Source organism: Cinclus cinclus, chromosome 2 (assembly GCF_963662255.1).
Source record: "Cinclus cinclus chromosome 2, bCinCin1.1, whole genome shotgun sequence".
Classification (NCBI taxonomy): Eukaryota; Metazoa; Chordata; class Aves; order Passeriformes; family Cinclidae; genus Cinclus; species Cinclus cinclus.
Window position 1 is genome coordinate 109,365,802 of NC_085047.1, and position 26,430 is coordinate 109,392,231.

At 38.9% G+C, this 26,430-nt stretch overlaps 1 protein-coding gene across 1 annotated transcript in view; it reads right to left on the reverse strand.

Annotated features, from left to right (window-relative positions):
• Positions 1 to 8,897: 8,897 nt before the first annotated feature.
• RPGR (retinitis pigmentosa GTPase regulator) overlaps positions 8,898 to 26,430 on the reverse strand; it is a 50,909-nt gene continuing 33,376 nt past the window's right edge. Inside the window, exons 13-17 of the mRNA XM_062515175.1 lie at positions 25,969 to 26,034; positions 11,482 to 11,718; positions 11,194 to 11,236; positions 9,823 to 9,911; positions 8,898 to 9,110 (exon numbers count right to left, since the gene is read on the reverse strand). Of these exons, the coding sequence (XP_062371159.1) occupies positions 8,898 to 9,110; positions 9,823 to 9,911; positions 11,194 to 11,236; positions 11,482 to 11,718; positions 25,969 to 26,034 (648 nt within the window). The remainder of the gene's footprint in view (positions 9,111 to 9,822; positions 9,912 to 11,193; positions 11,237 to 11,481; positions 11,719 to 25,968; positions 26,035 to 26,430) is intronic.

Genomic DNA, 26,430 nt, shown 5'->3' on the forward strand with positions numbered 1-26,430 from the left:
CTGGCGGCACGGAGGTGCCGATGTGACAGCGCTCAGTGCGAGACAGAACGCGCCGGGCTGCCAGCACCCCGCACTCGGCAGTGCTTAAACCCGGCACGGCTGCAAGCTTTACCCGCTTTACCCTCTCCAGCAATAACCCGGCACTCCACACCCAGCATGCGGCTTCATCGGACTGCAGCAGACACAGAGCGAGCGGCACAGGACGGGCCCCGGCCCCTCAGGCTGCCGCGGACAGCGCGGCGCTCCCGCCGCCCCCGGCCCGGCCCCGCTCCCCGGCCCGGCTCTGCCCCGGCCCCGCCGCCCCTTCCTCTCCCTCCTCACCCTCGTACTCCAGGCTGGCCCGGGCGCCCAGGGCGAGCAGCGCGGCGAGGCGCAGCCAGCAGCTCCCCATGCTCCACACGGCGGCTCTGCCCGGCCCGGGCTGCGCGGCAAAGGGGCAGCAGCAGGAAAAGGAGCAGGAGGAGGAGTGGGACGGGGACATTCTCTGAGCGGCTCCCGGGGACCGCCGGAGTCTCCTCCTCCCGCTGGCCGGCCCCGCCTCGCGCCGCTCGGGCCTTTGGGTTCCCGTGCCGGGGCTGCGGTGTCGCCTGTCCCCTGTTCCCCGTGTTGTCCCCCCAGTGGTGCCCAGCTGCCCTCCGACAGGAATCGGCCGGTGGTGCCCTGGCCCGGAGAGGGGTCACAGAATCATAGGATCAGGATGGTTTGTATTGTAAGGGACCATAAAGATCACCTCGTTCCACCCCCACCGCCTCCTCTGGACTCACTCCAGCATCTCCACGTCCATCCTGTGCTGGGGTCCCCAGAGCTGGATGCGCTATTCCAGGTGGGTCCTCACCAGAGCAGAGCAGAATCCCCTCCCTGCGCTCGCTGCCCACGCTGCTGTTGAGGCAGCCCAGGTGTGGGGTCCCTGCTCGGTGCCGTGAGCCCTGACCTGAACCAGGGCACGGGGCTGGCTGGGACACCGTGTCTGTCACCGATGTCCTCCCATCAGTCCCTCTAAGGCAGGGAGGCTCACAGTGGACAAAGGCAGGATGGGGCGGATAAGCCCCTCGTGCTCCCTTCAGTAACTTTTCTGGCATGGTAGGTCCTCTCTGGGGAAGTGTCATGCTGCCATCCCATCCCATCCCATCCCATCCCATCCCATCCCATCCCATCCCATCCCATCCCATCCCATCCCATCCCATCCCATCCCATCCCATCCCATCCCATCCCATTGGCAGTACCTGCCCACGCAGGCCTGGGGTTTTGCAGGCAGCAGTGCAAGGAAACAGACTGCATTTGTCAAGATGAGCTGCTTCAGTTGCTCAGCAGTTTGCAGATGGCCATCTTTAAACGTTAAAAAAAGAATCCATAAGTCAAGAGAGTAAGGAAAGAAAGTTTGGAGTCATCACATTTCTCATTAACTTTTTGAGCTGCCAGGGTGTTGCAGAGTTACACTTTCATGTTCCATACCCACAAAGTCTAGAGGCTGGTTTCCCTGCCTTGCACATGAAAGCAAATTCCCCAGACACTCCAAGCTTATAGAGGCGGAGGCTCCAGGCAGAGCATCATATGCTCCAACACTTTGGATTTGACGTCTGTCAACTCTGCAGCTTGACTACAGGTAGATTTGAGATTTCTCTTTGTGCACTTCCTGCCATGAGCATTTAATGTGCAATTTAAACTGGTGAAGGTGTGGGAAAAGCTGTAGCCCCGGCCAGAGTTTATGTGTTGGGGTAGTACAGGGGAGCAAGCCCAGGGAATTCCGGGGGTCCCTCCCACATTCTGTGCTGTTCCCTGGACAAATAGGGAAACACCATCTAGTCAGGAAAGGAATACGTCTTTAGAAATAAGGCACACAGAATTGCAGAGGAAGGAGAGGGGAAGATGTCATCTCAAGGGGAAAATGTTAGTCTGGAAACAGAACAAGGTGACAATTCTGCCACACTTTGAGGCTGGCTATACCAAAGTGGCCTAAGAAAAATGTGATCTTGCTGGCAATTAAAATAAAAATCTGTGTGGGTGCTATCTTTGGAAGCTTTCTCAGAAGTATTTTCAGCTGACTTTTCCTTTGGATCAGGAGTGCCCCTGGATACATCCCCATCTGAATCCCCTAATTTGCTGTTGGAGACTGAGATGTGCACAGGAGTGAGTGCATCCCTGGGGCCAGGCTAGAGCTCTTCCAGGAGTAAAATACCTGGTGGGGTTTGGTGGGCACTGGAGCTTCAGCACAAACTGTTCTTCAAGTTGCTCTGCCCAGTACAGCTGGAGTCTACTTGGGGTCAATAATTTGTTTTGAACTTGTTGCTAAAAAAACAAAAGACGGTAACAAAAACAATGGCAGTTTCATCAGAGCAACTGCAGTTTAACAGTCTAAGGAATTCTTAGATTTCCACATGGGATGATATTAAAATACCAACATTACTCTGTTTAAAGAAGAACATCAGGAAAAGGAGCACTTTAATTTGACAGTGATAATTGCTGTAGTTTATCTGTGCAAGGCTTTGGTAAGAGTTCAGCATTCCAACGTACTGGAACAATAAAGGGACCTGAAGCAGATCTTAATGGGTCAGGTATCTCTTGCTTTCCCTTTGTGTAATGTTGTTGTAGCTGCTCATTTCCAAAACACTGGCCTTCATTTAGGTATTTCTGTGAGTATAAGGTCTGTGCCACTGCCAGCAGAAATGTGAATGCAGCTGCAGCTTCTCCATCAGCCGTCCCAACACTACCCATGGGTCACAGCCTCTCTCCTGGGCAGCCTTTTTGAGCCAATTCAAGCTGCATGGCCACAGTACAGAAATGTGATGACTGTGGTGACAAATCCTCCTTGCTGGGTTGTCTCCTCAGCATGAGACAAAGGTGTCAGTAGTAGGTGCCATTGGTGACTGCAGCTGTGGTGTCCAGGTTAGTCCAGGCAAGAATCCTGTTTGGTTCCCTGGAATCAGTGGGACCTCAAACTGCTTTCCTCTTGTTCCTGATTGTGCGTGTGAAATTCCATCTGCTCTAAAAACATAACCACTGGTGTTTTCAGAATTTTTACTTTGTCTTGCCTGTCCACTGCATGGGGTTCTTGGACTGTGAGCCGGCGTGCCTGCGATGCTGCTTTTCCTCTGACATCCAGCTCCTGCAGTGTCCTAACTGCCCTGAGGAAGGCAAGAGATTTAACAGCTAACACAGTCTGCAACTTACAGCTCAAATTTATACCCAAATGCAAGCATAAGTATCAGTGGGAATACATCCTTCATGTCCAGTTTGAAATGAGCCTTGGAAAAATGCCAGTGCCAAGGCTTGCATTCAGCCAGACTCCAGTTTGCTCTGGAGTTTCTCTGTGCAATGTTACACTCATTCTTTGTGTTTGATAGAATGACAACAACATGAAATCACCCAAAGACTGTGGCTTGAAAGGCAAATTCAAGGGAACTTTAAAATAAAATAATTTATTTCCTAATAAATTAGATTTTTGTAGTTTTCATAAGGGACCTTTTAATAGGAGGAAGCATGTGGAACTATGAATTTTCAAAAGTCACATACATCGACTCTGAAGGCACAGTCCATTATTTTTTCATCCAGTTCAGCTTTTAATTTTTATAGAAAAAATTCCAACTATTTAAGACTGTGGTTAGGTGGAGTTCCTGACACTCCTGGCATTACACAAGAATTAACCAGACTGCTTTTCATGGAAAATTCAGGTTTTGACTGCTCAGAGGTAAAAGAAAATTTTCAAGACTGAAATCAAGCAACACTGGAGGACTGAAATGTGTGAAGATGTCGTGGTTTAATAGAAAAATAAAGCCCAAACAAAGCTAAGTGCTCTTGGAAACTTTAAAAAATATTCTTGTTATGTCAAAGAGTTAGTATAAAGACATAATTTTTCTTTTCTGCTTTTTTTGATAGCAGTTCAGAAGTATAATTTTATTACTATGTACCAGAATAGCTGTAACAACTGTAGTTACAGTGATAATAAAAATACAGCTTTTGATGGAGAGGATAAATTAATCAAAATCAAAGTTTAATAATGTTTAACAATCTAATTTTTTTTTCCAAACAGTAAAAGAATGATAAGGAAATAAAACTTACAACAACCTACATGTGTGTAATGAAGTTTTGGAATCCCCAAGTAAAGTCTAATTAGTCATAAGAGGATGACAAATTGGGCCCTAATCCAAACCACACAGTTTTAGCCCAGTGAACTGCCTGAATGCAAATGCTCTGATACTTAGAATTACTCTTGTAAATATCTGCAGAAATAGACAGTTCTAAAATAAAATAATAATCATAGTAATGCATTTCTTCTGTACAATTCCTAAAATCATTGGAGCTTATTATTACTTTCTCATGACATTTAGTGGCAGCAACATCTGCAGTTTTCAAAAGGCATCTCCCCTGCACATGCCATGCCTGTCAAAGGCACTTGGCTCATTTTGCATTTTTAAGTGATACATTCATATTTGCTAATAGAAAGCTGCTTTTCCTAAAATGACAGGAAAGAAACACTAGAGGCCAGCCTGTGAGAGGACAGCATTGGCTAAAAATGTCAGAAAGATGGACACCAGTGGAACTTCTTGTCTGGTAGCTTAAATAACAGAGATGATGATCACATGGTTTCTTGTGTGAAATAATAAACTTAAGTTATACCCTAATAACTTTATTTCCTAGGTCACACCTAAACGTCAGTGGCACACTTCTTGTCACAAATATAAAAGATACTGCCCTGACTGTAAAACTAGTGTATTTTAGGGAAAGGAAATGTTTTTCAGGGCAGTGGTCTCTGCCTGTGTGTCCCACCCCTGAGCACTATTCCTATGCAAGTGATCTGAAGAAATCTCCTTGGCTCTTTCCAGGTAAAGGTGGCCTCATGCCCTTCCTCCCAGCATTGGCACAAAGGAGATGGCAAGAGTAACTTTCCCTCAATTTCTCCACTACCAAAACCCTTGCTGTGGAAAATTTGAACATCAGAGTCTGGGTCAGGCCCACAGAAAGCACATACATGGAGCACACATGTAGCAAGTCTTGGAGAACACCAGTTGCCTTTTCCCATTCTATCTGGCAGGGTTGGTGTGTGCTTAGGCAGCCAGCAAAACAGAAGATTTTTGGGGGAAGACAGTATTGCATTCCCAGTTAGGCACTGATGCATCAGTATGTGGTAAATCAGCAGATGCGTGGTCTCACGTTTCATAGATGTACTGGAAAACAAAATTTTTGTATTTTTAATTTTTTTGATGCTGTTAACACCCCTTAAAATTCTAACAGTTAATATCTCTTCAGTTTTTGGTGAGTGTGATTGGAAACAGCTGTGTCTAAACTGTTTTGACATTAAATGAGAATGGTCTTGAAAATAAAAGACTTCTTTGTATACAAATAAAAAAAACTACAGTTTAGCAAGATTTAGATTTGGCAAGGCATTTGCTGAGTCATTACAATCTGGTCCTGAAAAAGAAAGTGGTAATTGTATAGAATGAATAAAATGTAACTCCAAAACAGTCTTGAAAGGCAAATAGGTGTGAACTTTAGAGCTCATCACTATAAGATACTGAGCAAAGCAGACTTACTACCAAAGCATTAAAATCTCCAGTTCTTTCCACTGATGGTGATCTCATTATACTCAATCAAAACATTATTTAGGTCCTTAAAGGAATTTAGACATAACAGAGTGTGAAAATGTTGCCAACTCCTCTAAGTAGTGAGTAGTATAAATAATATATATCCTAAAAGCACTGTGGGGGAATTAAGTGATAGCATATTCATATTCATATTCCCATTTTAAAGAGCTAAAGTAGTTTGAGTACATGAGTACCTTTTAAGTGAACTCATACTTAGTCTCGCAATAGTCATGCAAGATTAGATTCAGTATTCTTGGTTATCAGGACTTACAGTGGTTTACCATCATGATATGAATTCAGTTTACTTCAACTACCCTAATGTCAACAGCATGACTTAAAATAGTCCTCAGGAACAAAGACTGGATGCATTTGGCATATTGTACAAGTAATACCTGGAAGAAAAAGGAAAAAGTTGCACAAAGTTAATTATGATTATAAACTTTGGGCATATAAAACAGTGTCCAAGTAGCATGTTGTCTCCTTTTTTAATTTCAGTCACCGCAAAGTTGCATAGGAACAGCTGCTGCATGAATGATCTCTGCTTCTGGAAATCAGTAAAATTGCATATGCAAATACATGGGTTAAGTGGAAATTTCAGGCAGACATTTGATCATCCATGTGCACACACACATACACACATACATGTCTCGGTGCACATACATGTATATATGTGTGCATGCAAGGTGCACTAATACCACTTCAATTTAAATCAAACGTATATTTAGACTTACATTTATTTATCAGAACTTGACCACTGTCTATCTATATATACTTAGGAAAAAAATGAGTAATTGTAGTTTTTTAATCTTTATATTTTTACAAATACACACAGTTTAGAACTTTCAAAATGTACGGTATAAATACACCGAGGTACCAGAGTACTGCAATGCCAAAAGCAATATGCCAGAAAACATAAAGTTTTCTGAGAATTTGGAAACAGAAAATTTGATACAGAATGAGTATCTTTAACTTCTTTCAGGGGCCACAAGAAGGAGAATTTCTGGCTCCAGGGGCTGGTTATACCTTTGAAGAGCACAAACTCCACCTAGTGATAGGTTTAGTGGTGAAATTTTAGAAACCAAACAATTCTAAAGCACAATTTCAGTTGTATGGCAGGACTATAAAAATGAGAAATAAAGACTTAAGTTGATAGACTTAATCTTTGGGAAAGTAAGAAAAAAAGAGAGAAAGATGCACTATAAATGTTTCTAGAATTTTTTGCTACTCATCTGTTTATGAAAACATTTCAGCAATAAAAAAATCTTCACATTATTATCATAAATATTGCGAACTTGTTAAAAAACCCTAAAAGTTAATACACAGGCACATGTAAATTGTTTTATTTATTTAATATTTTTTATTAAAAATCAAGACACGTAAAAAAGACATTGGAATGGGTTAATATGTTCCTGTTTCTTGTTGTGCAAAGTGTGTAGACAAGATAAATGTACCAGTCCCTGAAACTGCTCAGACATACAGCAGTTTACAGTCCATGATGTAAGCTTCTGTAGTATTAGATTTGAGGGTAATTCCCATTTTAAAGTAATATTTCTCATAAAATTCGTTCACCTTAAAAAAAAAGAAATTGTCCTTACAGTAAAAATTTCTGTAACTGATCTCCTCTTAAAAAAATAATTAAAGCTTATTTAAATTAATGGGGACACCATTTTATTTCTCCTTTTCCACTTCACTCTTCTCAACAGTATAAGTAGAACAGAAACCACGTGTGCATTCAGAAAAATAAGAAAATACATAAATATAATGGAGAAGAAAACCCCCTCATGTAAAGTTCACTGCAGAAAGCAGGATTAGCCCAATGGAAAAAAAAAGACACAAAAGGATCCTAATTAACTTAATTAACTCTGGCAAAGGATGACCCAAGCATCCAGGTTTTTAGTATGATTATGGTAGCACAGAGGAGGCCCTGTGAAAGAATCTGGGCCATACTTAAAGGACACAAAGCATTCAGGTGAACCAGCTCCTGGGATGAAATCAACTCTGGACACTTCTGACCTATTATATAAAATTTAAACAACTCTGAAACTAGGAAAATTGAAGGAAGAACTGGGAAGCAACCAGCTCAGTTGTCCACCAGTTCACTGTGTGGTCAGGGATCACTTTGGGGTCACCAACCACCAGGGACCAGCAAAGAGACCTCCAGGACAGAAGAGCACATGTAAAGGGGAGGGAAAACATATTAATAATTTCAGGGAAATTATTTATCGTGTATGTTTATTCTGGGAAAATCAATGACTGTGTATCTAAAATACAGTACATAAACAGGAGCTTTTTCTGTACTCAGCCTGCACAATATCTTGGAGGAGATATCCCTGTAAGCATCTGGCTGAATAAAGAATTCTTGCTTCTTAATGCTACAGTGGTGTTAAGCAGTTTTTATTTGTACTGATTTTTGTCTCCTCCTGCTAAGTGTTCATCTGAAGAAAAGCCAGTCTGCCTGAGAAAAACGTGAATATTTTCCCCATAATGATCAGTTTGTTGTACTGATGCCACAGTACCTCTGGATGCATTATTCTCGTAAGAAAAGCTTCGCTGGAGACTCATTAAGGTGTAGATGTTGAGAGAATACAGGATTAGAATCCAAGTGAAACAAGAGGGTGTCCAGTTTTCACTGGGCCTGATTCAATGAGGAGAGAGGCCCATCAAGTCATGCCAATTTAAGCAGGAGCAAAGGTTTTCATCACCTCTCAGAAAGAAAAGCTTTCTCCCTGACCCAGTTTGGCAGGACAATTCTATACTTACACTGTTTCCACTGGGACTGCTGCCATGCATGAAATTAGGCACATACTCAAGTAACTTCTTCCATAATGCCCTACAAGTTAACTTGAAAGTTTTACTGCTATTTTTTCTATGTCAAAACAGAAAGAAACATGTATATTTCTGTGTACCTTCAATATTCTTAATTAGGTTGTTAAACCAAATAATATCTTACAACAAATACTATAATTTTGTAGGAATATTGTGCTGAAAGTGGTACTCTGTAGACTGATACAGAATAAATTTAGCAAAACTGATAAAATGCCTGCATTCAACTTTTCACATAACCCCCCCCCCTCCCATATTTTGCTTTAGAACATCAACAGGTAAGGCCACTGAACTCCAGCAAAGTGCTGATAAGCATATAATTTTGAACTAGTAAAATTACCAATAAATACAAAGAAAATCATCTGTCTATTTAAAATTACAGCAATCCAATCAGTCAGAAAGAGCAGCCATCAACATCTCAAGTCATAACTGTTTTCAAGTAAAAATTGCATTATGTGCTTTAAGACTGTCACATTTTCATATATTTTAACAGTGTTACAGCAATATACATGTTTTCATCCTTCTGTCCTGATTAGTCACAGTTTCACTGGAATTCTCCAGTGTATTCTGATTTTCATCCTTACTGTCTTCACCAGATAAATCTTCCTTTTCTTTTTCTTCACTCTGCAATGGCTTTTCAGAGCTGTCTTCCTTTCTGCTACATACATTCTTCTGGCTTGTCAGTGGCTTTCGCTTAAACAGGGAAAACTGAAGTGAAAAAAACAGGTATATGATATAACAGCAGTGAAATTCAAGATGGAAAAACCACAAACCCCTTTCAATATACTAAAGTTAAATGAGGTTGGCAGATTTCTCCTTGGCAATTTTTTTTTTTTTTCAAAACAAAATTATAAAAGATGTTAACAAAAGACATTTGCAATATTTGAAATGTGGCAAAATAGCACATGGGAATCAGAAAAGTTAAAGTGATTGTATTTTGTCAAATTGCATATTGTACAGTTTGTACAAAATGCTGTAAGTGATGCATTTATTTGGGTTTCTTTCAAACGAGAACCTGAGGCAAGGTCCAAAAATAAAGCCCCGAAGCAGTCAGTGCTTATTGTTCCTCCTGATAAACCTGTGTACTGCCATTAATGACAGTGCTTGTGCTCAGTGAGTGCACACATGTCAGAGTTAACTGCTGCTTAGGGTCTTTTGTCAACAGAAAACTCAGCAGCCTCTGCAGGAGCTTCTGGATCCTCAGACCTGTAAGAAATTCTGTATCAGGGACTCCTCAACATGCTCATGTACCTATATAGAGAGATATATGATGACAAATCAGTGCTTGTTGCAACTAGATGAAAAGTCAACGAGCTCAGCTGCTGCTTTCAGAGGCAAATGGGGGGGGGGGGGGAATCTTTTTGATTGATAACTGCCCACTGGTTTCTTATCACTGGCAAAGAAACATCAAGCCACAAACCTTTTTTTTCCCCACAGTTCCTCCAGACTTTTGGTCATCAGTGTCCTCTGAAGAATTGTTCACAGTGTGATTGTCAGTGCTTTCCTTCTCTACAAGAATTTAAATGCTTACATTAACATCCTTCTGATTAATGCAAATCAGAAAAATATCACAGAAAAGCAGAAAAAAATTGCTCTTCAGATAATTTTTGAAGTAGAGGTCACAAAATAAAACTTCAAAATCACAAAGAATATTCAGCAAAACTAGATGCCCAGCCTGAAAAGGCTATTTTTATTTTTTAATCTCTCCATATAATGTCCTGACATTACTCTCCAGATTCTTGGTTTTTAACAACAGATCACTTACAGCAGTTACAATATATAAAATATTTTTACTTGACACTCACAGTTTCCTCTTGCTGACAGGAGACAATGTCTTGCACACTTATTTGCAAGTATATTCTAATTTGCTAAAGCTGACTTTTAGGGCAGGAGTTACAGTTCAGCATGGATTTTATTCCATAGAAACAATTCTGGGAAAAGAACAACTTTCCATCTCAGTTGATGTTCCTGTGTTTAAATTTTCCTATACTCTCTGTATGAATCATATAAATTTCAAACTTAATATCAAAACTTCCAGATCACTGGATAATGGAAAATATTTAAGCATCCCTTCTGTACAACCTATTTCCATTATAATATTGAAAATAAATGGCATAGTGTCTTCATTATAAAGGCTGTGGTCTGTTTTATACCAGACTTGTTATTTTCTTTCAAGAAAACCATTATAGACTATTCCAAAATTTCTAAAATAAAAGAAGTCCTACACATACAGGGCACCCAACTTCATGTTCCCCAGCTTTTCTAAAGGAATATACAGTTCTCATAAACTGCCATCAAAGATGCAAGGAGCTTCTAGACTTACATCTTCAGCATCCTGAATAGTGTTCAGCAATTATCACACTTCACCTAAAATAATCTCTTTGTGAATGGAACGAGGAAATGTCAGCTGAAAAAGATGGGGAAGAATTCTGAGAAGCTTCTTGATTGAAGTAAAGCACAGGGCACCTAAAGAAGTTGCCTGAGAGATAATAAAACTATCATGATTTTGGCACTGCACAACCAGAACTGCTCTTAGCAGGATACAGTCCTGCTAAAAGAAAATCCTTCTTGTGGACTTCCTCCATCACACAACTGTGAAAAGTATTGACTTCTTTCAATTAACAATAATTTAAAATTAATAATGGGGGTTTGCCCATCAAATTTCATTACCTCTCAAGAACTGCTTTACCAACTATGAAGAAGAACTGTGTTGTCCACTATTTTTACAGTATTGTTCAGAAAACTTTTACCTGTGTTTAGAATGTCCAGTTCTTAGGAATTGTATTCTTACCCTGCTGAATGATGGTCTCCTCCTGAGTAGTCTCTTCTGTGGTCTCTTTCTGAGTAGCATCTTCTGTCTGTAGACCAAAAACACCACCAAAACCCACAAACCCTCTTTCAAAATTGTTTTTAAAAAAATGTTTAACTATTAACACCTACATGTGTTTCTCCCTCTACCAAAACCACCCCATACAACAACTTTGCATTTACAGGACAGCTACACATATCAAACTGAAGTTACTTGTAGAACCAAATTCTTTCAGAGACCAGTAACTTCTCAGGAGTAAATTCCCTTTACCTCTCCAGTTTCCACAGTGCTACTACTACTACTGCTTGTCTCTCCCTCAGGTGATTTACGATCCTTTACTTTTTCTTTTTTTTCCTCTTTTTGCTCTTCTTTCTCTGTTTCTTTTCCTGATTCATCTCCTTCTGTTTCTTCTTTTCCTTCTTCTTTTTCTTCTTCTTCTTCTGTTTCTTCTTCTTCCTCCTCCTCCTCCTCATCATCTATTTCTTCATCTCCAGACAAGTTTTGTTCCTTGGACAAAATTGCCAAAACATAATTTTTAAACTCAAGCTGTACAATAATCATGATCTTCATCCTACTCCAGTTAATCGCACATCAGAATTTGACTAAGAACAAGAAAACTCAGAATGTTATAAGAAGTAGACAGAAGCAGAACAGACACAGGAGACCTCAAAGTTTGCTAATTTTAATATATTTTTTAAAAACTGGCCTCCAGGAAACATTAGAAGTGCAGCTGATTTATGTTTTGCCAACATGTGCCTCCTTAAAGGAAAGGCAATGAAAACAACTTTTTGGAATGAAGATATTAATTTTAATTGTTTGAAATGAACATAATTGACACAAGCAGTATTAATTCCAACACACAAAAAAAAAATTCAAATCTGTTTCTCAAGAAGACTAATGAAGAAATGCCAGATACAATGCTTTGTTTCATGTGATTCAATACAGACACTATATTTTGAATTTAAGTTATTTTCAGCCTAAGATAAAACTTCAATATAGTAAAAATAAAATGGCTAAGAGCATTATAAAATAAATATTTAAAAGCATGAATATTTTTGTAAAATGTGTAGAAAAATGAACCAAATATATTCTTCTTCTTACTCTCTTCAATTGGATTGTCATTATTATACCAGTATGTACATATAACAGCATAAAATACAGTATTTAAATAAGAAACATTCTCTTTCCCATTGCACAAATACAAAGGCCTAAACCAAGGGATTCCAAGGTCAAATCAAGTGAAGGCACATCACTGCTCAGGAGGGGAACATTTCTGTTCCACTGCAGCCAATGTCACAGTGGTAACTGGTGGAAAGTATCTGCACACTTTTGGAAGCGTGGTAGAGGAATGAGTCTTACATTGAACTCCTTCCTACACCTGGTTCCAAATGTTGTCTCCTATCTTCTGTTAATGTTTTCCCTATTCTCTCTATGAATTTCTGCCTGCTGTTCCCTGGCTGTTCTCATGGTCATTAGAAGGTAACTTGCTGGTGAGGAGGAGACCACAGTGAATGTTTCTAGAAGTTGGAACACAGACCTTTGGTGGAACTCCTTTGCTAAGCACAGCTGACATATCCCAGGAATCTGAGACATCCTTACAGGGGACTTATGGAGACCTGCATCATTCTGGACCCCAGCTCACAGCATAGAGCACCTAATATCACACTAGATGAATTTATTTCAGCAACTGAGCTCCTCATCTTCACTCCTTTTACTCCAAGGAAGCCACATGTTTAACTGAACAGCTTCCCAGACTGACCCTGTTTCCATTTACTGCAGCTTTTCACAGGTGTCTCTGGCTGTCACCTCATCAGTTCAGCTCCCAAAATAGCACATTTTGCCTCGTAACTCTGATAGCACAGTTCTATTACTGTTACTTCTGCTTGCCCATTTATAGGCATGTTTTGGAGATTTTACCAATAGTAGGGAATGATCTGAGAAGGTCTTACTACAGATATGCTTTTACCTTAAAGGATGAATCATCTGACCATTCCAACTTATACCTGAAGAATTTAATAATCTAAGAATCTACTAATTAAAGTACATATATGTGTATATATATGTATTATATGTATATGTTACATGCATATGTTATATATACCTTTAATCTCTTCATTATTCTCTTTCATCATGCTTTAGGGGTTTTATTTTCTTATTTCACACTAAATTCCTTTTTCATAGAAAAATAATGCTGAAAGAATACCTTCAATATCTCTATAAAGTTGAGACACAGAGAAGCTGTCTTGGCCAAGGTCACACACAGAAAGTCAAAAGTAGGAGAGAGCATACAAGTAAAATATTTCTAACTGGTTTCATTTAGGCTTGAGGTTCCAGTTTCTTCAAGGACAAAACCGTGGTTGTTACTATGAAACAGCCTTAAACATTTTGTACCTCTAGTATAATAAATCAGTACAGCAGAACAGCAGTCTAGAAAATATAACCTTGCAGATTTAACACACTACACAGATTTTCATAGAGCTGTCTTTGCTGATTTTTTTTCATGCATTTATCTGGTTTTCCTGTAAATCCAGACCTTCATAACTAGACATTCTTAAACATAAATTTGCTGTTTCCAAGATTATGGAGACAAATGACCTTACTTGCACTGGTTTTGGCAAAAGTATTGCCTTAGTGGGTATAACTCAGTGGGTATAACTCTTTTGCTAAACCGACTGCAGCTGGCTTTTCTTTGGGCAGATTAATACAGAATAAAGACACTTCTTTTCAGAATGTTCTATAAAAATGTATGTCCACAGGAGAGAGGGAAAAAAACTTCACTCTGTTCTGTACTGTTGTCTCAACTGGTGCCATGCCCTGGCTAAAAGTCTCACTGAAGACTGAGACATATCTCATGGTAGATCTTACTCAAACAGCTGCAAATGAGGTTTCTCTGCATTTCTGTAATTGCTTCATTGTGGACCTCTCCTGCTTAGTTTATGGAAACAGTTCTGGCAGATGGGCTGCTCACTATTAGCATTTCAGAAGGGAAGGCTTATGGTATCTTTCCATATCTCCTCAAGAAGTCAAAATAATGTTTGCCATCACCATTTTGCATTTTTAGGGAAGAAAATCTCAAGGACACTGATGGGACAAATTTAGTTGCAGAACTTTTAAAAATCTGGTGAAAACTCAGTGATGAAGAGAAAGCTGTAATTACTATGTGTACCACTTGAAGTGGAGAGTTCTAGGAAGCTCTGGTTTACAGAGAGGTTTCTGTTTGCAGTTGCCTTGGAAACTGTTAAAAATCCACAGAGAAGGTGATTAAAGAGAGTTGAGAATGAGGTAGGTAGCTACATGTCTGTTCCTGTGTGGTGTTCTGCCAAGCAGCCCTAAACCAGCAATTGCTTAGAAGAGTTTTTAATCATTTAAGGAGCAAATTTCCCCATTACCTGCCTAGCTTATTAGCTTGACATGCCCAAAAGCATTCTCATGGCCATTTTACATGTTTACATGATAAATGAATGGTTTAAATACCAAGCAGGAATTTCCCTATGCAGTATATTAGATACTGAGTAGATGGGTGTTATGTCCAAGGAGCCTGAGCAATGGGCACAGTGCTTCATATGGGCCTGAACCATGCTCCCTTTCTGGAGCACTAGTAAAGACAAATACAAAACACATTCTACAGACTATCTTCTTGCTTTGATGCAGGACTGAGGAGGAATAGGGAGAGGAATCATATCCTATGCTAGCGGTCATTCTGCTCTCCAAGAACCTTGTGCACATCCATGGTGCTCCTGAACTGTCCATGCTGGGAAAATGCAGTGGGTTAACATTTTACTAGAACAGCACTGAACGTAACAATACCAACCTTACATACAGATGAGTGAAAAAACCCCAGAACCCAACAACTTAGTTTATCCTCTGTGGGTTGTAGGTACATGGATGGGTAGGCATGTAACATTTTCTTTATGCTGATCAGGGCATCTGATGTGAAGTGACTGGAAATACTGCCTGACAAAACTGTTAGCAAAGCTAAGATCCTTACTGTGCAGTTTCTTACCAAGCAGTTCCAGAGACAGCTCAACACCTTAAAGTCCACACAGTGTCAGCCACTTGTCATCAGGTGTTTGAACTGGCTTTCATTTTGTAGCTATTAATATAGAGAAGTTATTAGTTCAGCTACTCTAGGCCTTAGAGAAATATAGTTCACTTTAATGAATATTAAAGAAAGCTGTCCAGTTTAAAGACTGACAAAATTCAAAGACATTAGTACTCAAATGAGAGATTTAGCAGCTTATCCTTCCACTTACAAGTGATAAGGCAGCCATACTAAGCTTTCCCTATATATTGTCACAGAGACAAACAGAAAAGCTCAGCTAACTACACTTAGAAGAATTTCCAGTAAAAAGCTGAGCCTGCCACCATAACTTGTCTAAAAGTTAACATCTAGGCTTCTGCTAGGCTATTAGGTTTCCTAATTACACAATTTTATGTTAAGAGCACCTAATATGGATTACCTGATACTTATTACACTCCCTTAATGCTGCTGTTGTGTAAGTATGCTGAAAAAAATTAAGGCAATGCTGCACTTGTAATTTCAGGCACATTGTGCAGTGAAACCACTGGAAACCAGTTTTATGTCAGATGGGAGTTTCCATTGTTAAATGGCAGAAACTGAACTTTAAAGATAGTTATGCCTTCTTGTAAATATGATGGAAGAAAACATATTGCAGTAGCAGTTGCCACATAGTGATACACTGATTAGCCTGGACATGTGGTGACTAATTACCACAACAGTGCCCTCCAACAGGATGGTATGACCCTGGCATAAATGCTGCTGAAAATGATGTTGGTAGAGATTGACTGAACAGACTCATTTTCCATTAAGTTTTTTTTTGGCCCATATTTTGCTACACAACATATTTTATTTACTAAAAGCTGAACACAACAACCTACAAGTCTCCACAGACCTGTGCACTTTCATCATAGGCTGGCAGTGCACATACTTGGCATTAAGAAGATTAATTGGATTACATTTATTAACCAAGGCTTTAGGTGTCATCCTGGGACTGCACACTGGCCTTTATTACATGGAATAGCCAGTAATTTTTGAGGGTGTTCTCTTAAAGATTATTTCAGTTGGCTTTGGTGTAATTATTCTGTTGCTTCCCAGCTTGCTGCTGTAGGTGTACCTGGAGAAAGATATATCTCTGTATTCTTCTGTGAATAAAAATAACTATTTACCCATGTATAAAATTGCAATTGAAAACTACATTCTGAAGAAGTATTTGTACTTTCAGTTTTTCACTACAAGTTTAAGTAGAGTTGTCTAAATGCTTCTCCTCCCAGCAAATCGGAACATATTTTTTGTTTATTCCCCAAGATAAGTCAACATCTGAAATAGCTCAGATGCACTATACCTTTCATATACAAAACAGTTACCTTCTCATAAAAGTTTTCTTTCTTTGGAGAACAAATAGAAAATATAAATTTCTAAGCAAAAAGGGGAAAAAAACTTCTACAGAACTAGAAAGAATTTTTAAGGTGTTTTGTGAAAATTACAAAACAACTTAGAGACTGTTTACATTGAGTATAATCTCTTATGAAGTATTTTACACAGTAACATAAATACCCTCTAATATTAAGTCACTCAGAAATAGCATACCAAAGTAACTCATGGGTACTTAAGCAAAACAGGAGAAGTATAATGAGCAACTCCAGAATATGCTGGTGTTATCTGAAAAATTTACTGTGTCTCTGGAAGATATTATGCTGTATAAAATTAATTCTTAATACTAAGAGACACAGAGAAAAAAAATTACTTGGGAATATTGGCCCACACTTGGATGCAGATTGTGCATATTTTCCAAATCCTTATAGAAAAGATTTTAGTGTCTGGAGTTTGTCATGCAGCTCCCACATATTTACAAGTGAATGAGGACAGTCACTACTTTCTGCTTTTATTGTGCACATAGCTTTGAGTATTGCATGTCTCTTCCAAATCCTGCCTTAATCATGCTTGTTTTCATTCAGTGCTTTGATAAAAATACTGGTAAAGACAAATTTTTGCCAGAGCACCAAAGGAGGCAGGAAGGTTTTTTGAGATTCTCTGTCTCTGTACTTTCCTCAAACAGCTGGTCCATGAGTCACAGCTAAAACCTCCACAGACTGCAAGACTGGGTCTCAGGGGAGAGCCCCCATTTCAAAATACTCTGATGTAAAGGTGGTAATTTTTACACAACCATCGCTAATCTTTAAGCCCATTCTCATTTCACAGATTTTACAAGGCACACCCAAGTCAGTAATGCAAGTGCCACCAGCCTCCCCATGGAACTGCTCTCCACGTGGTGCCAGCACTTAGGGAAGTCCTCCCTCTGCTAATGCAAGGCTGGCTTTAAAGCACAGCTCGACTTCTTTCTGTACCCTTGATACAGGACATGTTCAGATTTGCGTTGTTCTTTTTCTGCTCACAGATGATATTGAAGTGCCTTGTAAAAGAAGTTAAATTTTGCAGCAGTTTTGTTCTGCTGCTGTGTTTCTAATTATGAAGGTAGTTTTGTGCCTTGGATAGATGCTGGATAGAATGAAAGTGAAGTATTTTAGACTTCCTGTAAGAAAGCCAGGCTCTGCCAGGGTGGCTCACAAGCTCCTTTTAGGTTGGAATTTATTGTTCACTTTCCAACTGAACAGCACAGGCTCTTGTACTAACATTAGTGCACAAGGGTTTGAAATATTACTCTTCAATACTACTGTGACCTATATCCTCACCAAAAAAGGTGCAGATAAAGGCTTTGTTTAATATAAAATTCTTTTTAGAGCCAGGTCTGTTTCTCTCTCTCACACTCTCCATATGACAGCACATATACTTTACATTTCACACAAACCACAAATGAGACTGTGTGAAAAGTGTAGCATTCATGACAAATTATAAAGCTCTAAATCCATACCACTGAACCTGAGATACTCCAGCAGACAGCCCTGCAACCCACTACAGACCAAAAGAATAATTTCTCATTTTTCAATGTTGAAGAAGTAAGAAAACCAGAATGGTAAATATTTTTACACTAACCATTTCAGGGTCCTGATAAGAATAACAGTATTAATATTCATTTAAGTTATTAGAGCATGAGGTTGATAAGCAAAAAAGCAATGAGGACTATCATAAATCCTTAAAAAATACCAAGAGTGATTAAGTGTACTTGCTTCTTCTTTTGGCAATAGAAAAATAAAATCTCTGTTGCTCTCTGCAGTGCAGTTTTCTGATGCCAAAGCTGTCTCTCCAAAATCCTTTCAATATGCAGTAAGTTAACCTCTCCTGTCTCCATTAAAACATAAAGAAGTGTATAAGAATGTTACCTCTCAGTGAGTGACTTTGGATCCCAAACATGCTAAGAAATTTACTGAGCACAATACTATGGGTTTGCCATTAGTACAAGCAAAGAATTTGTTCAGTTGCTCATAGAACGCCACAGTACTAAACACTGTCACTTCCACAATTACAAATTAGATTCAAAATTACCCTTTCACATTTACTTTGCCCTTTTTTTGCCTTTTTACTGATCTTTAATATTATATGAAAGATAGGATCTAGAAGGCAATGTCATCTTGGGAGAAAATAAGCTAAAATTTATATTAGAAGATGCCTAAAGGTTAAAAAAAAAAAAAACTAGGAGGAAAAAAAACCTAAGCGCAATGAAAACAAAAACTATATGTCATTTCTGCATAATTCTGAAAGATCTTGTTCTAAAGAATATCCATGTACTCATCCAGATAGGAAACTGGAACAAAATAATGAGTGAAACCTAGATATTTTATGCAGTTTGGAGAAGGACGTTTTTGTTATTCAGCATCAATTATGCAGAGATCTACTATCTGAGTAAATGGTTTGATATGTTTAGCTATAATAGAGAAACTTATCTGCTGAAATTTTGCAGGCACAAGACAAGAGCTGTGCTACAGAATATTCCAAAGTCACCCAGAGCATCCTCACCTGTAACCAGAGGTGTGAGGCAGCAGCAGACCTGCACCCCACCCCTCTGAAAGTGCCAGAGGTGCTGGATACCCACTGTAAAAGGCAGCAGGTGCACCTGTGATCCTGTGAATGTGTCTGTGAGACTGTGCAGGGGATTAAAGCTTCTGAGATGAGCTGCAGGGAGTGCCTAGAAATTCACAGGTGCTCATTAACACTTTAAAGATGCCCAGTGTTGCTGTCAACTGCTGTGTTGCTGCTCTTGAATGTAGGTGGTTGACTGCTGGTTAACTGTAATTAATAATTCAATAATCCACTCATTCTAGATTTTAACCACAGAACTGAACAGTTTTTCCACGTGACAATCATTAGGGAATAAATTATGAAGAGATAATAAATGCTCATTTTTCTAATACAAGAATTCAAAGACATCAAATGATGCAAATGAAAAGAGGAGTTGCTTTTCCAAATAATGTATAAAGAAATCTAAGAATTATTTTCCAAAACATGCTAAGCAGGTTAAAAATTTATTGAAAGAAATTCATGGGAAGAAAATGGATGTTAAATGTAACACATATATCCACTGAACCACAAATTATTGAAACTGATGAATATATTCATTATACTGAACAATTACAGGGGCAAAGCAACCTGTTTGTGCTATTCTAATATTATATTTTTTTTTTTTCCCAGGCACTCACAAGTAGCCACTGGTATAAAAAAGATGGATAGATCCTTGTTCTGGGCAATTGTCATTTTCTCTCTCTAATGCAGGATTTTTTCCTCTATTAAAAACTGACTCAGGACTATTTCTGCCATGTTTCTTCAGTACTGCATATTTATCTCTTTGTATGCCATAATGAATACCAAAGATATACTGGATTTTCACAAAACCACAAGTAGCAAACTTTATAAACCAGAATGAGTCAAACTAAATAAAATTCCACTCGTTATGCTAATGGAGTTCCAAAGTCCCCTGAAAGCCCAGAAATGCTGGCACAGAGCACAATTTATGTAACAAGTCTGTGGAAAACCCTGAGAAGTGCTGGAGTAAAGCTCTGCTTTTCCCCTACCACAGGAATGATCCACAAAACTACATAAGATCGGTTCTCAAATCAATGAATTTTCATCCAGACAAAACAAAGAAGAGGAGATGCCCATAAGATGGCTTCCTTCACTCTCTTGGAAAACTTTCTGCTATCAGCATATGTTAAGAGAGAAACAACAAATAGTCTTCATTTGCCTAAGAATTTATATTAAATGCTGCAACCAAACAGTAAATGAAGGGCCATTCCTACGTGGAATTGGAAATCACTTGCTTTAAAATGCTTTCTATTTTTCCTCTCTCCCTCTCTCTAGGAAATATTTTTTCACGAGAAATAACAGGGTTGCTTTGTTTTTCACAGCCCAGTTTTCTTCCAGCAATGAATTCTAGAACCACAAAGTAGATGTGATATCCAAGAAACTCAGTTTTAGGCCTATAAAAATGCTTTTCAATACTACTCTTAAGTTTAATCACAGTAATACACTAATCTTTCCTAAAAAAGATAAAATAACACATCACAGCTCCACAGCTCCATTTTCAAAGGGAAGTGTTTTCAGAGTTCAGTGATAACACAGCACACTGGCAAAATATCCAATGACTCCATTGTTAGAGAGAGCTGATTTCTTGGGAAGGGCAATTAACTGATAAAATATTCTCTAACAGAATATGAGGATATTTACCCTGCTCCAAAGACACATGCTGATGTCAAGACAATGTGTTCCACAGAATTCCAGAGTCTGAAACGAATTTCACAGGGACAAAATACAGTCACTGGGGTAACTTTTTGCTGTAGTTAGGCACAGCACATGACTGAAGTGACCTTACCTTCAAATGCGGTATATGGAAGGGGTGAGTGAGGCAGGAAGGTTGGAAATGGAGTAAGATTTACTGGCAAACTACTGATCTGCTACAGGCTTTTTAGAAAATAAATTCTGGAGACATCGTGTCAAAGATTGTTTAATGCCAGTGTCTTACAAGACAATATTAAAATGTTTCATAAGTTCAACACATGTATTGATTCCATTCACCTTTTTATTGAATGACATTTACTCATTTTGATTCCTTTCTTCATCTCTCCTCATTTTCAAGTAGGCTTTAAATAACTATTTTTCTAGAGAATGTCAATACTAAGATCTACTTACAAAAACTTCTCAGACCACCCATTGGCGTAATATTCAAATAACAATGCTGCATGATTAGTCCCTATCTCTTCATTTGCCAGTTCAGTCCCTAGTGGTTGAAAGAGTGAGGCATTATCTTACAAAAATCATTTGCAAGGCTTGTTTGTGTATTTTAAGGAAATTCTAGAAGTATTAATTTTGTCTTAAAAAAAGAAAATCAGACTTTCTTGCCACTTTCTTTACTATTCCATCTAGCTTGTTGGTTTACCTCTTTTTGGAGATTACAGATAGGACTTTTAGGAGGGAAAACTATAAATCTCCTCCACTAAGGAAAAGGTTTCACTCTGATCCTGAGTACATATATGTGTTTCACACAGCAACAACACATATTCCCCCTCCTGGAGTACCTCAGAGTTAGAGGACAATTGTGATGTAGTCTTTCACAGGCAGATACGGAATCTTTTGTGTATTGCACAGCATAAACAAATAAAAAATGTTTTAGAGGTGTATATTTCAAGTCCTTGGATCTATCTAATCACTAAGTGTGATATTAAAAAATTATCCTTGAACTCTAATGTAATCTAAGACAGATTCTGAGATCTGTGTGTGTCTTTTTTGCACTGAATTGTGTGCTGACACCAAAATAAGAAGTCAGCCTTAAGGCCCTTGAAAAGTCCTAGGCCATCACTTACCCAGGCCTGCATTTCCATTTACCTCCCATTCGCTGACCTGTGTACATTTGGCAACTTGACCCTTCTTTAATTTAGGTACTTGAACATTTTATCAATGTATAAACAGATTAAAAGTAGGGGGAATAAATTATGGAGTGATATCAAAATTTAAAAATAGGTACATTTCCTAATTTACTGAAACTCTTTTCATGTAAGGCACATTATCAAGTAAACTGTCCTGCAGCTAAAAATTGGTGTATTGCTGATTCAAAGGCAAAGATTACACTGATTAGGATTTAAACACAGTTTACCTCCTCACAATTAATTTTCTTTATATATCACACATGATAAACATGATTGTGAAAATGACTGTATCAATACCCTATGATTTCTCCCATAAAAGTATCCTAAATCTAAACATTTTCTTCATTCTTTTGCAAGAAATTGGCACTTATATTATATGCATTATAGTATGCTTTGATTCCCTGAAAAGTTTCTTTTAAGTAATAAAAATCAATTTGTTTCCTGAATAGGCTTAAAATGCATCTTCAATAGTGAATTTAACACTACTTTAGTGTTAAATAATGAGGTAGCACATTGTTCCAAAATTGTTCTGAATTATGTAAACCATTTGCTACATGACGTTTGGATTTCATGGTTTTTTTAGAGCTGTTTGGTAAAGCAGAACTTTCTGTCTTTTCTGGCTTCCTGGGTTTGCTTTTCTTTTCTGGAAGTTTACTACTATAATTCTTCCTTTTATCTTTTGCTTTTTCTTCTTCCTCTGCTTCTTCCTCCTCACCCTCATCTTCTTCTCCCTCATCCTCTTCTTCCTCCTCTCCTACGTCCCCTTCCTCCTCGTCTCCTTCTTCCCCCTCCTCCTCTTCACCTTCTTCCCCCTCTCCCTCTTCCCCTTCTTCTTCCTCCTCTCCCACTTCCCCTTTTTCTTCTCCCTCTTCTTCCTCCTCATCCTCTTCCCCTTTTTCTTCTTTCTCCTCTTCCTCTTCTTCCTCTTCACCCTCTTCTTCTTTCCCCTCTTCTCCTTCTTCTTGTCCTCCCTCTTCTCCCTCCTCTACCTCTTCTTCTTCCTCTCCTGTTTCATCTCCCTCTGCTTCCACTCCTTCTTCTCCTGTTTCCTCATCTCCCTCTGCTTCCACTCCTTCTTCTTCTCCCATTTCCTCATCTCCCTCTGCTTCCACTCCTTCTTCTTCTCCTGTTTCTTCATCTCCCTCTGCTTCCACTCCCTCCTCCTCTCCTGTTTCTTCATCTCCCTCTGCTTCCACTCCTTCTTCCTCTCCTGTTTCCTCATCTCCCTCTGCTTCCACTCCTTCTTCTTCCTCCTCATCTTCCTCTTCTTCTTCCACTCCCTCTTTTCCCTCATCTCCAACACTCTCTTCTTCCTCCCCTACTCCTTCATCTTCTTCCACTCCTTCCTCTTCTTTACCTTTTCCTTCTTCATTTCCCCCCTCCTCTCCTTCCTTTTCATCTTCTTCTCCCTCCTCCCCTTCTGCTTCTGCCTCTGTTCCTTCCTCTTTCTCATCTTCTCCTTCCTCTTCCACTCCATCCTCCCCATCTTTTCCTTCTTCCACTCCATCCTCACCCACTTCCTTAGTTTTTGTATTTGCATCTTTCTCATCCTGTTCTTCTTCAGATACCTCTTCCTCCCTGCCTGCCAGTGATTCTCCCAACTCCTCCTCTTCACCCTCTTTGTCTTTTTCATTCTCCCTTTCTTTTTCTTCATCTTCCTTTTCATCTTCTCCTTTATCTTCTGCCTCTACGTCTTTTTCTTCCTTTTCCTCTGTATCTTCCCCTCCTTCCTCACTCTCATCTCTTCCCTCACTTTTAACCTGCTCTTTCTCTTTTTCAGTGCCTACCTCTTTCTCATACTTCTCCTCCATATCCTCCTTTTCTCCCTCACTCACCATTTCTTCTTCCTCCATCAACCTGCCTTGCTCATCTCCTTGATCTTTGCCATCTTGCTGGCTGACCTCCTCAGTCTCCTCTGCACCCTCATTCCCACTGTCTGTTTCAGCCTGTGATTCTTTTTCAGTTTCTTCCTCATTGTCTTTTCCCTCTACAACTTTTTCTTCTGAAACTTCATCTCTATCGTTTTCAACCTTGCTGTCTTCTTCTTCCTCCCCTAGTTTACCTTCACTGTCAATTGTTTCATCCAGTTTTTCTTTTTCACTTTCACCCTTTTCACTGCCCTCATTCTCCTGCTCCTGATCAGATTCCTCTTCATTCTTAATTTCTAATGGCCTGTCTACATCAGATTTAGCATCAGAGCTTGTTTCTTCCTCATTCAAGCTTTTTAAAACAGTCACTTCTATACATTCTTTCTCATTGTTTGTAGCTTGCATCTCCTCAATCTCACTGTCTTTTTCTAAGTCCAGATGTGTCACTGTTCTCCTTGCCCTCTGGAGAACTCTGTGGTCATAGTGGACCTCTTCCTTAAGTATATATTTTTGGAGCTCATTAGTACTTTCCTCAGTTGAAGATGATGACGAAGTTACAGATATTTGTTTCAAAAACTGATCCTTTTTTTTAAGCTCCTTCTGTTCTGCACTACTTTCTTGTCCCGCGACACTTATTCTTTCATGCTTGTCAGATTTTTCAACACCATCCTTTATTTTGTTTTGACTTTCTGTTGTTTCTTGACTCCCTTGCTTTTTAACAGGATTGTATTCTTGCACAGTTAATGAACCAGTCTGGGGCTGATCCCTGGGAGCAGAAGGAAGTACCTCTATTTTAAGGAATTGCTTAGGTCTAACAGCTTTTGGTGTTTTATTGGAAGAATTTATGGTTTTGGTCAGAATTTGATTTTCACTGGGAAGATTATAAGTTGCATCCTCTCTAAAAAAATCAGGATTTTCCACATATTCTTTCTCCCTTTTCACTAATATGCTTTTGTCCCCAGTAATTTCTTCAGCATCACTTTTCAAAGTGGTATCACTTTGTGCATGCTCAAATTTACCTTTCTTTATGCTTTTTTTGGCCACAGGCTTCCCTACAAAGACACTCCTCTTTTCTAAATCTTGTCCAGATGACTCTGAATGTGAGGACTGTTTTTGTAAAGAGCCAGACTCTAATTTTGAGCCCTCCTTTGTGAATTCAGAATCCTTGTTTTTCAGCCCACCCTTACCATCTCTTTTCAGTTTCACATTTTTATTGTTCTTCTATTCCACATGAGAAGCAGAAAATTAAAAAGAAAGAAAAAAAGCATTAAAGACAAATGGCAGCGAAAGAAAAAGGTTACAAAAGCATCTGAACAAGAAACAATTTGTGAGAGGGGATTAAAAGACAGCATAAAAGGTAGAAAATATTTCACATGAAATGTATTTGCAAGTGCACATTGTAACATCCTGTTAATGATCACTGCAGTGCTACACCTTTCTCACTATCCAAGGAAATGCAGTAAGAATTATGCAGCCAATAACACATCCCATAAACCAGAGCAGGGGCAATGCATGAGGCTGTGTAAGCACGAGGAAATTAATACAGTTCTTACACCTTCCTCTTTGGAAATCTGATGTGCTCACTGTTATGCCCTTTTTAAGAAGTTTGAAAATCTGTTGCCTTTCTGCTTTAAATTTTACGCTGATTTAATAAACTATTAAAAATAACTTTAAAAATCTAAAATAAAATTTTAATGAAATATCACAAAACGCTGAAAAGCTGGGATCACTTAAGGAGTGAAACAGGAAAGTATTGCAAAGTATTTTAATTTAATAACTAAGACCAGTATTATTCTTAAACTGGTTAAATATTAGACACTCATCTCAAACTGCACTGGATATGTGGAGTTCTTGGTGCCTGCACAAATTTTCTCTGCCTTTATGCAGCTTCTTAGAATTTTAGGTCATGGATATTCAAAAAATTAGCAAGAGGAGGTCTATAAAATTTGCCTGACTTTTTAAAAACTCAAAGCAAAATAATGAAGTACTAGAACAATACAAGAATCGCAGATTTTTTAATAATATCAATATACAAATATGTAATTAGTTACAGTACCTTCAGTTTTTGGAGTGGTGACAATTTTAAGGACCAGTCACCAGGATTCAATTTCATTGCATGTGTCTGCAAAAAATAAGATCTCTATTAAAAAAATAAATATATTCAATACAGAAAGCAGCATCAAAGCCCAGTTTTACTAAACAGAACTGTTTTATTAACATTTTAATATTATTGCACAGTCAGGGTGAGACAAACCTGTATGATCATTCAGCTCACCTATTTCACTTCTACTCTGTCATTTACTGCTTATAAAGAGAGTGAGACCAGCTCAGATGTCAACACCTAAACTGTCTGTAGAGACTGAACACGACCCTGACGTTTCACAGAACCCACAGGCATGTTTGAGATCCACCTTGCACTCCCTGTGAGGTTACAAATAGACCCTCACCCCATTATCATCACAAACTTCAACTCAACATCCAGTTTGGTACCACGGCCTTGAAAGAACATCTTCAAAGA